Source organism: Vitis riparia, chromosome 6, assembly GCF_004353265.1.
Source record: "Vitis riparia cultivar Riparia Gloire de Montpellier isolate 1030 chromosome 6, EGFV_Vit.rip_1.0, whole genome shotgun sequence".
In the NCBI taxonomy this organism is placed as follows: domain Eukaryota; kingdom Viridiplantae; phylum Streptophyta; class Magnoliopsida; order Vitales; family Vitaceae; genus Vitis; species Vitis riparia.
The window spans coordinates 5325384-5342292 of NC_048436.1; the positions used below are offsets into that span (position 1 = coordinate 5325384).

At 33.3% G+C, this 16909-nt stretch overlaps 1 protein-coding gene, 1 non-coding gene and 1 pseudogene across 2 annotated transcripts; 1 reads left to right on the forward strand and 2 right to left on the reverse strand.

Annotated features, from left to right (window-relative positions):
- Positions 1-3685: 3685 nt before the first annotated feature.
- LOC117915908 lies at positions 3686-4456 on the reverse strand (annotated as a pseudogene).
- A 3259-nt stretch (positions 4457-7715) lies between these two features.
- Positions 7716-9687, reverse strand: LOC117916334. The gene is made up of 6 exons (XM_034832289.1): positions 9627-9687; positions 9408-9533; positions 8899-9318; positions 8676-8805; positions 8487-8565; positions 7716-7764 (listed from the first exon to the last, which is right to left on the reverse strand). The coding sequence occupies exons 1-6, from the start codon at positions 9669-9671 to the stop codon at positions 7716-7718; spliced, it is 849 nt and encodes a 282-aa protein (XP_034688180.1). The 5' UTR covers positions 9672-9687.
- A 6921-nt stretch (positions 9688-16608) lies between these two features.
- Positions 16609-16711, forward strand: LOC117917168. Its single transcript, XR_004651634.1, has one exon. It is a non-coding gene; the product is annotated as a U6 spliceosomal RNA (small nuclear RNA).
- Positions 16712-16909: the final 198 nt, after the last annotated feature.

A 16909-nucleotide genomic window follows, 5' to 3' on the forward strand; every position in this document is an offset into this window, starting at 1 on the left:
AAATAGAATAAAATGAGGTAAAAATGTAAAATAAATATGTAAACTTAAGAATAAATTAATTGTTTTTACTTATTACTTAAAATTGTTTTTTGACTTTAAGTCATACTATTAAGTTATTTTACCAAATATACTTAATTTACTTAATGACTTAAACTAAATTATTAAGTCATTTTAAGTTATTAAGTTGATTTACCACCCACCCACTAAGTCTTTCAAGATGTGCAAAAACACACATTTACACATCAACAACCTTTGAGGTTTTGGTGGATGGATTAAATATTCAAAACAAAGTCGGAGACCTAAGTTTCCACTTAATTGGGGTTAAATTGAGAATTAAAAAATAGAGACATTATTCTTCATGTAAGGAATGTGCAGTGCATCCACATAGCTTATATCGCATTAAGAAGAAGAGGATAAGAAAACATCCTTTTCCTTTTATTTTTCATAATCCATACTACTAATGCGAATGATAATTTCAATGGAGGTGAATGTATGTTCAGAGTTCAGAGTGCCTCAGGACAGACCCATCTAAAAACAAAGCAAAACCAAACCCAAAAAAGGGAACCTCGTGTTACATTACATCAAAACTAGTTACCATGACACTCGAGCCAGCCTGTTGTCGAGCATTTGATGATTCTCAATGCAATTTATCAAAGAAAGGACCTAAAATGTCCCCAAAATCCTATTGCATAGCCCAAGAAACACAATCCCATGGAAGAATTTCTGCCCACCATCCTCAACGTCAATGGTTGCATTGCTGTTCCAAATTGTCACATTAGGAGCACCACATCAGAATCTGTTCCCAATATGAGCTCGTCTATCTGCAATGTTCTGAAGTGCATCCCTGCTGGAATTTCCCACTAAAATTGTTGTAAGACAAATATAAAGAAGACAGATAATCTAACAAAGTCAGTGATATCAGGATCTCTGCGCTCAAATTGTTGAAGCTGAGGTCCAGTGACTCCAAGCTATTCATGCTGCCAAATACTACTCCGGATCATACCAGAGAGACTATTATGTGTAATGTTGAGCACAACAAGCTCCCCTTGAAGGCCTATTTTGGGTTGAATGTTTCAGCAGGTTGCATGAGAGATCCATTCTGTTACAGCAGTTTATTTTTTTGATGTGTAAACCTTTTTTTCTAAACTTAGCTCCGAAGGCTTGGGACCAGAAACCAGGGGGAAAAGAGACTTATCCCTAAGCCAGTGAATACTCAGTGCTAGGAGTTGGGCCATAATGACGTTAAGAAAGGAAGGGCTCCATTCAAATTATTGCCACTAACAACAAGGTTTAAAGGTTCAGAATCTGGCTGATGAAATCAGATAATCTTCCCATGAGAGAATTGATAGCCAAAAGAAGATATTGAAGAGAGGAAATTTTGCAAATTGTATCTGGAATAAGACCAGCCAGAAAATTTTCAATCGAGATAGAACTCAAAGGCTTTTTAAGTTGAACAAAGACTGTCAAAGGGTAATGAAGATGCAACATTTCTAACCTTGAAGAGTTTGTTATAGAAGAAGGCAAAGACTCATGAATTCCACAATGAATTGCAGTCAATTGAACCTATGAAGTGGCATTGGCTAATGAAAAAAGGATAGATCCAATAACTTGAGTAGATTGAATATCAAGTCTTTTCAGATGGATCAAAGGGACAGCAAGCATTGAACCTTGATTAATGTTAATATTCAAATTTTACTTACATAGAGTTCTTGCAATTGAGAAGGGTAAAAATTGATCCATGCAGATTAGCTCTAGAGAGATCAAAAACAGAAAGAGCAGTGAGATTTCACAGCTCATTTGGGATGGCTGATGTAGGAGAGTTAAAATCCATTTTCATGGAATAGAGATGATATGCTGACTGGTTTATTGGACTATGCCATAAACTCCACAATTGGATAGGCGAAACAATTAGAGATCTGAAAGAGTTGATATCAGTTCACACCATCTGGACAACAGCAAAGCCTTGGAAAGATTAGTACCACTCAATCTTTTTTGCCATAGATTGTGAAGCCCCGGCAATCAATCTAAATTGAGGAAGAAACATTGTCAATATATGTAACCAGATAGGGAACCAACTGTCAACCTCGATGATGTCAAGTTATACTGAACAGATATCACATCTGATATCTTCAAGTAATAAGACAAGTCTAACCATCTTAGAGAAGTGAGTTTGAGGAATTTTTTAGGAAAACTTTGACTGATTCAATTAGGAGTAAATACAGATGAGAATAGATCAAACTACTTTTCTGCAGAATAATTTGATATGATTAAATAGTATGGTTTCATGAACCAAAGAACTAAAAAGAAAATTGCTTAGCATTAGCTGCAGCATAATATTTCTCAATTCATGATGCGAAGAGGTCCCAAAAGTTGGTCTTGATGTTGTAAATGTTCGCTCCCATCTACACCAATGCAATAGCTTCCCATCTACACCAATTCCTCCATGTACTTTGGAGGAATTGTTAATTAGCACAATCCAAGCCAAGATGTAAAAGTGGTTTGATGGCACCTGAGCCAGACTAAGGGCTTGTCTGGCTAGCCTCACCAAACCTATCTAATTCAGGTTTGGGCCTCATCATCTTTGAGATTTTTTTTTTTTTGATAAATAACAGTATTGTATTACGAAGTGGATAGCAGCCCAAGATGTATAGGAAAGAGACACTCACCTCCTTACTATTGAAACAAAAAATTGTTCAATAAAATATACAAAAAAAAAAACAACCCCTCCCACATCGGGAACCCACCCATCAACGAAATCTATTAACGTCGAAGGACCATCATCTTTTATAAACAATTTAGTCTCCCACCACAATAAATATACAAAAGAAGCTTTCAGCCTTTGGCTGGACAGCACACCGTCTTTAAAGGCATTTCTATTCCTTGCCTTCCAAATTGATCAAAACAAGTATAAAGGGTCCGCTTCCCAAATTATCCAACGCTTTATACCCACGAAAGACCCCTTCCATCCCAAGAAGATTTCTCTAACCGAGGAAGGAAACACCCAAAACACTCTAAACAAAGTAAAGCACAGCTTCCACACATCCCTTGTCTTTTTGCAATGGAAAAGAAGATGATCAATGGAATCCTCTTATGCTTGGCAAAAATAACATCTATTTCCTGAAGCCCAACCCCTCTTTTGAATTTGATCCAATGTTGGAACTTTTCCCCATGAAGCTTCCCAAGCAAAGAAGCTTACTTTTGGATTGAGGATCCAACACTTAATAGTGACTTGAATTCTTCAAAAGATGAAAGCCATAGAGAGGAATCAGTACAATAAACCAACAAAGAAAACCAAAATTTCAAGAATAATACAACCTTCACCAAAACAATAAACAGAAAAAGCATGAAAAACATAAATAAAAAGGGAGAAATTGGTTCTCATGTCAAAAAAATCCCAAATAAACAGCACCATCTATCCTGATAAATTATCTCTAGAGACAGAAATGCATAAGATTTGCAAACCAAACCAAGATTCCATATATCCCTTGAAAAGGGATCACCATCCTGATCTAAAATTAAGGACTTAAAAAGGTAAAGAGCCTGAAAAATCCTTCCTTAATACAATAAATCAGAAGAAGAAAGCCCAAAACCAAATACATCTTAAACCCATACTGCAAACATCCATTCATGTGAAAACTTGAAACAACCTTCCATTTTACCACCTATTGTCAATGCATGAAACTCGTATAAAAGAAAGGTTGCTGATTAAAAGTTTCCTTTAGAGAATCCCGTACCAATAAAACAACAACAATAGGTCATAAATTAACAGTTTACAAGTAATCGAATCCATAAATCCATCCCCATCCACAAGCATAACGGCTTTAATTGACAATTCAGCATACAAGTTCCAATTGTGGACAAATCCAAAGCTCCATGAAATTCAGAATCCTCACAAACTACTTATCTTTGTTGAGCGAGACGCCGTACTTCTCCTGCATCTTAGCGAGCTCGTCCTCCTTCTTCTTCTGACCGAACTTCTTGCTCATCTTGGCCTGCTGATAGTAGAGAACAATGAGGTACCGATTGGCGACGTTGAAGCCGGAGAGGTGGTCGACGCCGGTCTTGGCATAGTAGATGTCCTCGTAGACAACGAAGGCGGTGCCGCGCGTGTCCTTGTTGGTGCGATTTGGATCTGGCGGATGGCACCGTACTTGCCGAAGATGTCGTACATCTCCTCGCTGGAGATGTTGAATGGCAGGTTGCGGACTTAGAGGACCCGGTTCACCTCCGGCGGCAGCCTCGTGTTGCCTTTTCTGAGGGAGATGGTCGCCATGGCGGTGCTTCCCGGCGGTTAGCAGGTGGTTTCCGATTTGGGTTTGGGTTTCGCCCTAGGAGAAATTTTTCCCGCCCTAAATACTATGATTAAATATTAAATACATATAATATGATTATTTAAATTCCCTTAATATGCTATAAATGGGTGTATAAAAAAAAACCTTTAATATTTCTTATTCCTTGGGTAAAATTGTAATTTCGTTAAAACATAATTGCAATGATAAGTTGATTTCAATGTGACGAGCATAAGCGTGAACATCGTCTCAAGTTTGAACAACCTCGAAGATTAGTCCACGTGTCTAAAAATGTAGTACAATTAATTCAGGAGTACAAAAATATGTACTACTTGATCTCCAAAACTCAGATCATGTGCTTCTATGGAGTACGTACTGCATTTGAAAATTGTGATATATATGCAGTACACTTGACCCAGTTGTACTCTATTAAGTTGCCTTATATAACACCAGATCACCACCTCTAGTTTTGAGGAGAAGCTGGACGACGAAGCTCTGCTATGCTGTGGAGGTGTCCTACAGGTGTGACCTGAGAATCACATGCCCGCACCACCCATCTTTGCTCTCATGTGTTCTCAGGTCGCCCTGCTGGACTCCCTCCACCGCTGGATTGAATGGTTTGGATCTGATCTTGGGCCCGAACGACGCCGTTTTAATCAGAGACAAAGAGGTATTTATTTGTCTGTTTATTTATTTATTTATAATATTATAAGTTTTAAACCGTTTAGGCAAAGGATAAAGGGTTATTTACCCAAAATCACTTTTTGGTACCATATCCACTTGCTAATAAGAGTAAGACAACATGCAAAATAAATAAAAAATTAAAGAAAACCAATTCTTATACCCAACTGGTTGCCATGGGAACTAATCCCATGCAACACACATTGTTAACATCTATTACAATAACCAAAACCAATTATAAAATCATGTTTAATGTAATTATTTTGTTATGGGAATTTTTTTTTTATGAAACAGAAAAGTAAAGGAAATTTTGGAAAAAGAAATTGCAATTTATTTATTTTTGTAATATAAAGTGATTAAACCCAAGATTTAAAGATAAAAATTAAATTTAAAATAAACAAAAAAATTCAAATAATTTGGTGATATAATTTATAAATTAACGAAAAGTAAATTTAATTTATTTTAACATCAAATAATTTGTTGACAAATTTGGATGAATATTTGAAGTGTGAAAAGCAATATAATTGGTTTATGAAGTTAAAAAAAATGGGAAAAAATAGAAATAAATTTTAAAAATATATATTAATTTAAAATTAAATTATTTGTGTACTAATTATTAATTGAGAAATATATGACTAAATTATTTTTTAGCGTTTAAATTGAATTACACAAAAAAATTGGTTGAAATATTGAAATTACGAAAAAGGTATAATTAGTAACAATATGGAAATCTAAATCCCTTGCTAATTTTTTTGTAAATTTCCATTTTGAATTTTTCAAGAATCCATTTAACGCTCTCAAAATGTACTGAACTTATCTAAACAATATCTAAGTCATATGAAATCCCAATTTAAAAAAAAAAATCAAAGAAGTGGAGAGTAGGGAGGGCACGAAGAATGTGAGATTCCTAATTCGTACCCTTACTAATTTGTTAGTACTTTTAGATTTTGATTTTTTCGGACATCATTTAAACACCCACTAAGTGTAATGAATAAATTTAAACAATATCTAAGTCATACGAAGTCCCTAAACATTTTTAACTCATCATATAAGTGGAGAATGGAGAAGGTACGAAGAATGTGAGGATTCTTCACATTCTTCGTACCCATGTTAATTTTTTAGTATTTTTGGATTTTGATTTTTTTTTAATATCATTTGAATACCCCTTAAGTGTAATGAACTCATTTAAATAATATCCAAGTCATACAATGTCCCAAAAAAATTTTCAAACATCAATGAAATGGAGAATCGGGAGTCCTCACATTGTTCGTACCATTTCTAATTTTTAAGTATTTTTGGAGTTTGATTTTTTCAGGGATTATTTGAACACCCCTTAAGTGTAATGAACTCCTTTAAATAATATCCAAGTCATCTGATGTCCCAAAAAATTTTTAAAATATCAAATAAGTGGAAAATGAGGAGAGTATGAAGAACGTGAGGATTCCTCACATTCTTTGTACCCTTGCTAATTTTTTAGTATTTTTGGATTTTGATTTTTCGAAAATCATTTGACCACATTCTAAGTGTAATAAACCTATTTAAACAGTATCCAAGTCATATGAAGTCCCAAAAATTTTTAAAAGTTCAAAGAAGTGGAGAATGGGAAGGAAATTCCTCACATTCTTCATATCATTGCTAATTTTTTTAGTATTTTTGGATTTTGAATTTTTCGGAAATCATTTGATCACTTCCTAAGTGTAATGAACCTATTTAAACATTATCTAAGGCATATGAAGTCCAAGAATTTTAAAAAAATTCAAAGAAGTGGAGAATGGGAAGATACGAAGAATGTGAGGGTTCCTCACATTCTTCATACCATTCCTAATTTTTTAGTATTTTTGGATTTTGATTTTTCTAGAAATCATTTGACCACCTCATAAGTGTAATGAATATATTTAAACAGTATCCAAGCCATATGAAGTTCCCAAAATTTTTAAAAGTTCAAAAAAATGGAGAAATGGGAGGGTACGAAGAATGTGAGGATTTCTCACATTCTTCGTACCCTTACTAATTTTTTAGTATTTTTGGATTTTGATTTTTTCAGAAATCATTTGACCACCTCCTAAGTGTAATGAACCTATTTAAACAATATAACAGACATATGAAGTCCCGAGAATTTTTAAAAAGTTCAAAGAAGTGGAAAAATTGGAGGCTACAAAGAATGTGAGGATTCCTTCTCAATCAACTTGACCATATGTGGAGATGGAAATGATAAATATTAGAAAAGCAACAAATATCATAATAATAATTTTTTTTCATTGCTCGTGTCGATGTCTTTGTACAAACAGTAGCCAAAATGGTTTGTTTTTCTCTGTTTCCCTCGTGTAAAATTAAATCACATGCTATTTCTTGACGTATTTTAACAGAATTACATAAGTTGGAGGCCTTCATGGAATCTCCATTTTTGAATGTCTGCATATGTTTAATGACATGCACTCCACAGTCCTACCTAAGAAAAATATAAGAAAAGCAAAACAACTTATTGAATGGATGTATAATTATAACTCAGATAAACAATATTAATGTGAGTTATGTATTCATACGAATCCATTATCTTGGGTCGGAATCGAAGGAGCCCAATCAATGGAGAATTGGAAGACATTTTTCCCTATGTCATACAGTTTGAAGAACATTTGACAAAAGTCAACCTAATTTATTTTGAAAGTGATAATGATTGTGGAAGAGAAAAAAAAAAACAAATTAAAAGGAAAACAAATAGTTGAAAGCATACCACTATTTTGACACTCATAAACCGGAATTCGTCTCGACTCCTTGATCACAATGAATCCAAAATCTGGATATGAGAGTTTTAAAGTCAATGACGCAAAGATATCAATGACCAGGGCAATTGTCATGCATTGGAATAAATAGTTGTAAAGTTAGAAAAACAATATCTATGAGTTGGGGCACAAAATATCTACTTTATTGTAAATGAAAACAATATCTACTCTAAATATGATATATGCAATTAAACATTACAAATAATTACTAACCTTCTCACAATCATCCAATTCGTTGATGTACTTACTCACGATAGATGTTTTTCTATCAAAAAAATGATGACTCTTGTACAAACTCATTTGCTAATAATACAACATAATACGAACATTAGTATATTGTACTTAATATGTAAGTAAACAACAAGAGAAATCTGAGCTTACTGAAAATGTCGTGGGAAGATAGCATCTTATACTTCGTATGCCTATGAATTGTCTCTCAAAATAATTTAGTTTTGATGCTTCTAGATTGATTACATGTTGTTAAACAATAACTTCAATAAATTTATTTAATTAATAAAGCACGCATTTGATATAAATGAAGTAGGTACTTACAACATCCAACAAATTTTGTCTAGGACGTAAGCACTCAAAATCTCCACAAACTCCATGTTCATGATCAAAGTCAACAAGAAGCTCACTAAAATAATAATATGTTAAAACATTCTTGATTAAATTGGAAAAATATGAAGGCTAAAATTGTAACAACACATCTATGAATGTTATAGACACTACAAACCTTTTTGACAATGCTTTATTGAAATCATAATCAGCAACAAGAGATTGAAGTACATTGAATGATTGAGCATCCACCACGTCTTCATGAATGGACATGGAGATTGACTAAATTGAAAACAAGACATAATTATTAGCTATATATGTTGAGTATAAAAAATAAGAACATAATATTAAACTATTTGTATCATACCTCTAATACTTGACGTTTTCCCATCTTCCTTAAATTGTATACAAAGGGGGAAACCTTGAATTTGCTTGGTTTCCTTTCTACGTGTTTTCATGACATGCTCGGGAAAACCACATAGTGCTCGTAATGGTTCCTAATATGAAAAATGTCATTAATATACATCTATTTACTATGTAATGGTTAAGTAGTTGTAAAGAAAATAATTTTTCTTTTATATGATACATACCTTTCCATAATCTCTTCTAGTTCTTTTGATTGGAAATGGTAAAATATCTACATTTTTGTCCGGAATGATATGCACTTCAATTGATGTAGCACATGCATCTTCATTCTTTCCATTCAAATCCTCAGTGCATAACTTGTCAATTAACAAAGTGTGAACATAATGTTCATTTCCTTTCTTATTATCCTCATCTTTCAAACTTCTCTCGCATGAGAGAATGTGATTCTTCATTCCCTCCTCGTGCATTCTCAAAGATTTTTCACTTGACCCAAGAAAGAGATCTTTCAATGTAGTATATTTCTCCTCAAATTCAGTAAAAACTTTTTCACAACTACTACTACTTGCACCATGAGACAAATCAATTAGATGTGTCTTTAATTGTTGAAAGGTTTTATTTATCTCCATTAAGCTCCCACCATCAACCTAGTGATATATAGGAACTCGATTAATAACATCATAATACAAGGGTTCACTACTAATATTGATACTCACAATGAATATTGTAAACTTACTCGTTTAATAACATCTTTGTTTGGATTGATTTCAAATTTTTCATCCTCCTCATTCTCACCCTCTATTGTCATCGCATTTCCATCCACGCAATCCCTTATCTCATTTTGTATCACCCATATTTTGACCTATAATATATTCATCAAAATATAACATATATCAGATTTAAAATCACTAAAAACTTAAACCAATATTAAACGATTTTTGAAACTATAACTTACATTGTCATTTGCATAGCCACCGAGTTTTTTCAATCTTTGTTTCATATCCAGCACTTCATCATCTCCCAAGCAATAATCCGAGCAGAAGGTCGAGTATATAGCGGTAGAAATTTCTCTTCGAACGATATATGCTCGTGGTAGAATAACCGCGATTATATTTTACATAGATATATAGTTAGTTCACAAATTTTATTATAACAAATTCGAAATTCACTATGATGTAAATTATGTACAAGGACATTACCATTAAAAACAATAAGCAATCGGAAACCCCACTTTGTTGTTTCCTCTTAAACTCTTCAATCCCGTGCACAAGATAAGACAACACATATTCAACCCAATTTCATCTTCTTTATTGAATCGATGTCTTCCACAAGATGTAAAAAAAAATGTTTCACAAAAAGCTTCATTGTTGGGCACAATAATGCACCCAACACAAATAATACAAAATGAACTTTGAAATCGTTTCCACCTTCTTTATCCTCCCTAATTTGATTTTCTAATATCACTAATGGCAATCGCCCCTTTTTATCACAATATTTTTTACATAAATCATTCTTATGGCTAACATCTTTGTTCATGTCAATCTTCAACCCTCTTGCCCTCAATCCCATAATAAATTCAACATCAAATGAGGATAATTTGATACAAATATTATACAACTCTAACATATAAGTGTTCGGATTGAAACTATTTATCAACCAAAGACATAATCCATGATCAATTTTCCTACATCGAAGTTGCAAGAGGCTACCAAATCCTATTTCTTCTATAGTTGTTTTTTGTTTTGGTTCTAATTCTTCAATAACTCTAATCACTCGCTCGAGTGAGCATCAAGTTTGAAGATATAACTAAAAAGATACACACACATCAAACATGTTTACATTAATATAATTTGCAACAAATACAAAAGTAATGAAATTTTATATTCATTACAAAAAAATTACCTTTGGACCCACACCCTTTTGAAATGAATATTGTTTTGAACTTTCTTTTGACTTTGCCATGAAATCTTCTTTTTCTACTTTGAAAGTGCATTCTACTTCTTGCCCAATTTTTTCCTCAACTATATTAATTGGTCACTTACTTTAAATTCTAATTTTAAAATGTAATTATATTAGCCACAACAATATTACTCCTTACATCATCATTTATCTTCACTCTTTTATCCTTCTTTTTATCATGACCAATTGATCGTTACTACAAAACAATTTCAAAAAAATATAACTATAACAACAACAACAACAAAAATACATTAAAAAAACATATTTTTTTTTACATATTTCTATTTTCCCTTACTAGTAATGTATTCAAGCTCCGATATGCCTCTTTGGATTTCTAACAACATCAACACCATCGCGTTCGCTCCTAAAAATTAAATCAAATCATTAAAGTCATTTTTTATAATATGATTTCAGATATAATAAATTAATCAAACATACTTTTACCACCACATTATCTCAACATAAGTTTTTTTACATTTCAATAAATTTTATATTCATATCTTACTACAATCAATCAAATACTAAATAAAATACAAATATCATTACCACTACAAAATCCTCCCTAAATCTCTCTACATTTTAAATGGTGACAAAATTAGCATATAAATTTTTTTCAATGTTCAATTATGGATCTAACCACATTATTTTTCATTAATGTGATCAATCCATAAATCTAATAAAAAAAACATGAAATCTAAGGGATACAATATTGTAAAACACATTATCAATACTCACATTTTTTTTTCTTAATATAGAACTCGGCAAATAATTACAACACAACCGCCTTTTGATTAACAAAAAAATTGTGTCCTTTTCAGCTTTCTTTCTCTTAGTACTACACGTCGCCTTCTTCTTCTTCCAGCTACGTCTTCAATTCGGGTCTTCAAACCACAAAATTTAGAACCTGAAAACACCTCTTAGACAAAATATCAAATATGAAGAAAATACAAGGGTTATGGAAAGGAAATGAAGAGCGGGAATATCACACTCTTTACTTCAAACCCCGAAAAAACCCCAAATGTGAAAAATTAAATATGGACATAAATAGAGAGGGATACGGAGAAAAGAGAGAAGTCGGAAAGATGCCACCCGAAACAGCTAGAATATCTCACCCGAAAACACCCAACAACATGAAAACATCCAACAATACACGAAGACAACTAAAAACACCCGAAAATAACAGCTGGTGGAGATGAGCAGAAAACACAAGTACCCGGAAAGAGCCAAGTATGGAGAAGAGAGGAAAATATGGGGAAACTCGACAAAAGGGAGAAATAACAGCTACCCGACCTGGCTGTGGAGGATGAGTGGAGAAGATACCAGATGAGGAAGGGAAAACGGGGAAAATGGGAGAGAACAAGAAGGAGAACAACCACCCGATCCAACTATAGAGGATGACTAGAGAAAAGAGCAAATTAGGTGAGAGAAAAACGGGAAATGGGTGAGAGAATAGGGTGAGGAACAGCTACACGGCCGGCTATGGAGGAGAAGAAAGCAAATTAGGGGAGGAGAAACGGGAAAAAGATGAGAGAGAGAGAAAATAGGTAGTCATTTTTTTTCCCCTTTTCATTTGGATGGCTGAGATTTAATCTGTTTCATCCAACGGTTGAAAAAAAAAGCGAGGCATGCTACCTCCAGAGGCACTATAGAATTCTCCAAGGATAAAATCTGATCGAGATTTAAGTTGACCAACCAAAATGTAGAGAATATAAGGGTTTGTTTGGTTGTTGTTTTTGAAAACTGTTCTGAAAAACAATTTTTAGTGTTTTCATAAGAAAAAAAAAACATGTTTGGTTTAATTAATAAAAAAGTTTTTTAGAATAAGTAAAACAAAAAACATGTTTGAAAGTTATTTTTTTAATTAATAAATTATTTTCTTTCATTAACTTGATATTATAAATATATAAATAATTTTTTTATGCACAATTTTAAAAAAAAATTATTCCATTTTGAAATTTTTACACTAGTTATAATTTTTTTAAACAAATGATGACTTTGTAACATATGTAAGTATATTAATTTCAATCATTTAAGGAAAAAGAAAGGGCTTGCGGATGAGGGTGTGGTGGTTGGGTGGAGCTCACCTTCATGGAAACACAAAAAACAGTTAAGAAAATACAAAAAGAATGAAGAGAAAACACGAAAAACAATCTATTCTTTAAACAATGAAAAAAAAATGAAAACGTCTTTTTATTGTTCTCAAAAAAATAGTTTTTGATAACATAGAAAACACAAAAAACAAAAAAAACATCTAGGGATGGCAACGGGGCGGGTTTTTTTGGGTACCCGCCCGCCCCTAATGGGACGGGGTTAAAATTTATTAAACGGGTTTGGCGGGTATGGGATTTTTTTTTTAACCCGAGGCAGGTTCGGGGCGGGTTCAGGTATTGCCCATCCCTCCCCGTCCCGTCCCGTTTACATATAAAATTAATTTTAAAATTAATTTAATTTAAAATTTAATTTTACTATTTTTAATATATAGATAATAATAAATTTTTTTAATAAAATAAGTTATAAAAAATATAATAATTTTATTATTTATAAAATATATTTATTTTAATGTAATTAAATAAAAATAAAAATAAAAAGCTAAACGGGACGGGGTTGGGATGGGGGTGACCCGTCCCGAACCCGCCCCGTTGCCATTCCTAAACACATCTCCTTCCCTAAACATGTTTTTAATGTTTTTTGTTTTCAAGAACAGAAAACAGTTATTGAAAACAATAATCAACCCAAGCCTAAAGCTCTAAATATGCCACATGAGAAGTTTAAAATTTTCCTTCAAAAAACAATATTAAAAAAATATTTTCATATTTGATTTTACTAAAAAAAAAAAATACAATAAATAAAAGGGTTTATTACATGTTAGCCCTCAACCTATACCGTGTTTTGCACATTGCCTCCTCAAGTTTAAAATTGAGCAATGTACCCTTCATATTTTTAAAATTGCATGCAATGTGCATTTTCTGAATCACGATGTTATATTTTTTTACAGAATGACATGTGTTCTCTTCGTGATCAAAGGCAAAATGATCATTTTTTTAATAAGTAAGGAAAAAAGAGTCATTTCATTTTAAAACCCCAAAACCCTAACCCAACCTTTCTTCTTTCTTTCTTCGTTTTCTATCACCACATTTTCTCGACAACCAAACAAGCTTAGATTAAAAGAAAAAAAATCTGCTTGACCTAGCAATTAAAGCATTAAATCAAAATATTATCACGATCCAAAACAACCAAATTCAAATCATCAAACAAAAAATGATCAAAAAACAATATAAAAATCCAAAAAAAAAAATCAATTCAAAATTCAAATGACAATATTATCAAATTCAACGAAAATGCTTGAGAAACAAAAACATGAAAATGGAAACTTTTCTTAAGCATTTCTAATCCTTTCTCTCATTTAAATTTCCACGATGAAAAAAAAAAAAGGATTTAAAGAAATTGGAAAATATAGAATTTGGCAAGTTTGAAGCAATTGGTAGATTAATCGTGTGGTGAGGTAAGTTTCATAATTGTGGGCAAAATTGGGGAGGAATTTATTGACGTGGTCGAATATTTGAAGAGCGAGGCCGAGGTCGAGGTTTTGCAGGTGTTTGGGGGAGGCATTGGGGCTAGGGTTTGATTAGGAGAGTGACGGTGTAGGATTTGAGGAGGGCGGAGTCCCCAATGGCAAGGTGATGGTGCGATGGGTGGTTGGTGAAGGGATCCACGACGACAAAGGCAGAACAACAGACGAAGATTGAGGGGAGGAATGAACATATGAAAGAGGGAGGGTTAGGGTTTTGGGGTTTTTTAAATGAAATGACCCTTTTGCCCTCATTTAAATAGGTCACATGGAGAACACATGCACCTTCTATCTAATTAAAGTAACACCATTATTCCAAAAATGCACATTGCATAAAACATAAAAAGGTATATTATTCGATTTTAAATTCAATGGGGCAATGTACAAAACACATTATAGATTAGGAAGGGAAAGTGTAATAAACCCTAAATAAAAACTAATATAATTAAAATCAATTAAAAGCTCATACATTTTTAAATTATTTAATTTTTATATAAATGATTTAAAATAACTTAAATGAGTTTAAAATAACATATAAAAAACAATTCATTTACTTTAATTTTTTTATTTTTCATCCACTCTTTCTTTCTTTTTACTTCAAATATAAATAGAATACTTTAAAAATGTATATGTGACACCACTTAATTAGTGGTCCCTTATCAACAAGTATACACAAAAGTATATTTCTCTGCTATAACAAAATCCTTTATTTTTTCCTTTTTATTTCCTTTCCCTCACAATTTCCCCTCAAGAACCAAACAAAAACAATATTCCACATGTTTCAATAAAAAAAAAAAACCACATGAATTCGACACAAAGAATGACAAGCTACTAACTCAAATCTCAGAACTAGAAATCCCATATCCAATGGGTTACTGGATCCATATAAGAGTGCAATTGGGTCATAGTCATTACTTACAAATAATGTATCATTTATTACTATTATCTGTCAATTGTGATATGCACATGCCCTACCTTATAATTGCAGAAGCATTATAAGCCACCAGATGATTGTTATCAGTCTGCAAATTGACCTGCACCAGAATGATGTCCCGATCACCACCAAACAATAATCTCTCAGTTCAGTGTTTGAAAGATGTAACCTATTCTGCAAGAAACCCAGATAGAATTATATACAGAGAAAACACAACTACAAAGAAGAGAGATCCTTCATAGATATAGGTGTAGAAGAGGATGAGGAGAGAAGAGAGGAAAGGAGGAAGACAAAGAATGAACACCCAAAATGTGGTTCCCAGAAACAATACCACATCTACCACTATAATCCAAGCCAAATATGGAGAATCTCAGGAGAAACTCCCCAAAAAAGGTAATTGATGAGAGGCCTATCACCATCTTATCAGCCCCCTGGTTCAAATCAATGGGTACATATCTTTTCCCGGAGAAGAAGCAATGACGGTATCTGGGGAATAAGCATCGGCTAACTCTGTGCCAGCAGCCGCGGTAATACAGAGGATGCAAGCGTTATCCGGAATGATTGGGCGTAAAGCGTCTGTAGGTGGCTTTTTAAGTCCGCCGTCAAATCCCAGGGCTCAACCCTGGACAGGCGGTGGAAACTACCAAGCTGGAGTACGGTAGGGGCAGAGGGAATTTCCGGTGGAGCGGTGAAATGCGTAGAGATCGGAAAGAACACCAACGGCGAAAGCACTCTGCTGGGCCGACACTGACAATGAGAGACGAAAGCTAGAGGAGCGAATGGGATTAGATACCCCAGTAGTCCTAGCCATAAACCCCCTTTTCCTGAGACACCCAAGAAGCTTTGTCAATAAATTCTCTCTCATCCACCATAAGGTTAGGAACACCTTGTGATTTCACTTCTTTCAGGCCTTCCACTAAAGTTCCAATCAAAACTCTAATCACTCAAACCAATAATTCTCACCATGAAGCCTTAAAAAATTGGATAGAATTGTTTTTCAATTCTGTAATAAGCCTGAATCCTTTTCAACCATGTGAATCTAAATAATAATGAATGCAGTTATTAGCATTGAGCGTTCTAACCAAATAAAATATAAACAAATAAATCTTCATCCACTCTCCTCCTAACTTTTGTCACAATTATTCTAGTTTAAAATTTTTATTTTATTATAATTTTTTCTTCAATTTTGTTCATTCAAATCAAATAAAAAAATTGAGAATTTTTTCTTTCATTGTTTGGAAGATAAAAATACAACAATTAAATAAACAAATAAAAATAATATATCAGCAACCAAAGCAAACAACAAAGAAGCAATGAGAACATTGAGAAGTCAGAACTGAGAAGTAGACCTCACCTACAGGTTGTGGGCCCCATGAAAGGTATTGGAGTTCCATGTTGTTCTCCTCTTGAGTTGTCCCACATCGAAAAATATGAAGCCAGCAATGTCTTCATATGTACCAGCTCTCCCACTAAAACTTCTATTCGGAGACATTCGATAAAATCGGAACAATATAGAGAAGATTAGCATGGCCCCTGCACAAGGATGACACGCACAAATCGAGAAATGGTCCAAATTTTTTTTTTTTCTCCCCTGAATCAAAATTTGTCCTCCATCTCAAACTATTAACTTTAATCAAACACAGTAAGTGTGTTGTAGCCCTAGCACCATTGCTAGTTAACAAGGACTTAAATGCCTAAACACAACAAACTCTACAAAAATAACCACATAGCCCTATTGCCTCACAAGGGCTTCTTGCATCCAACTCATTTCTGCTCC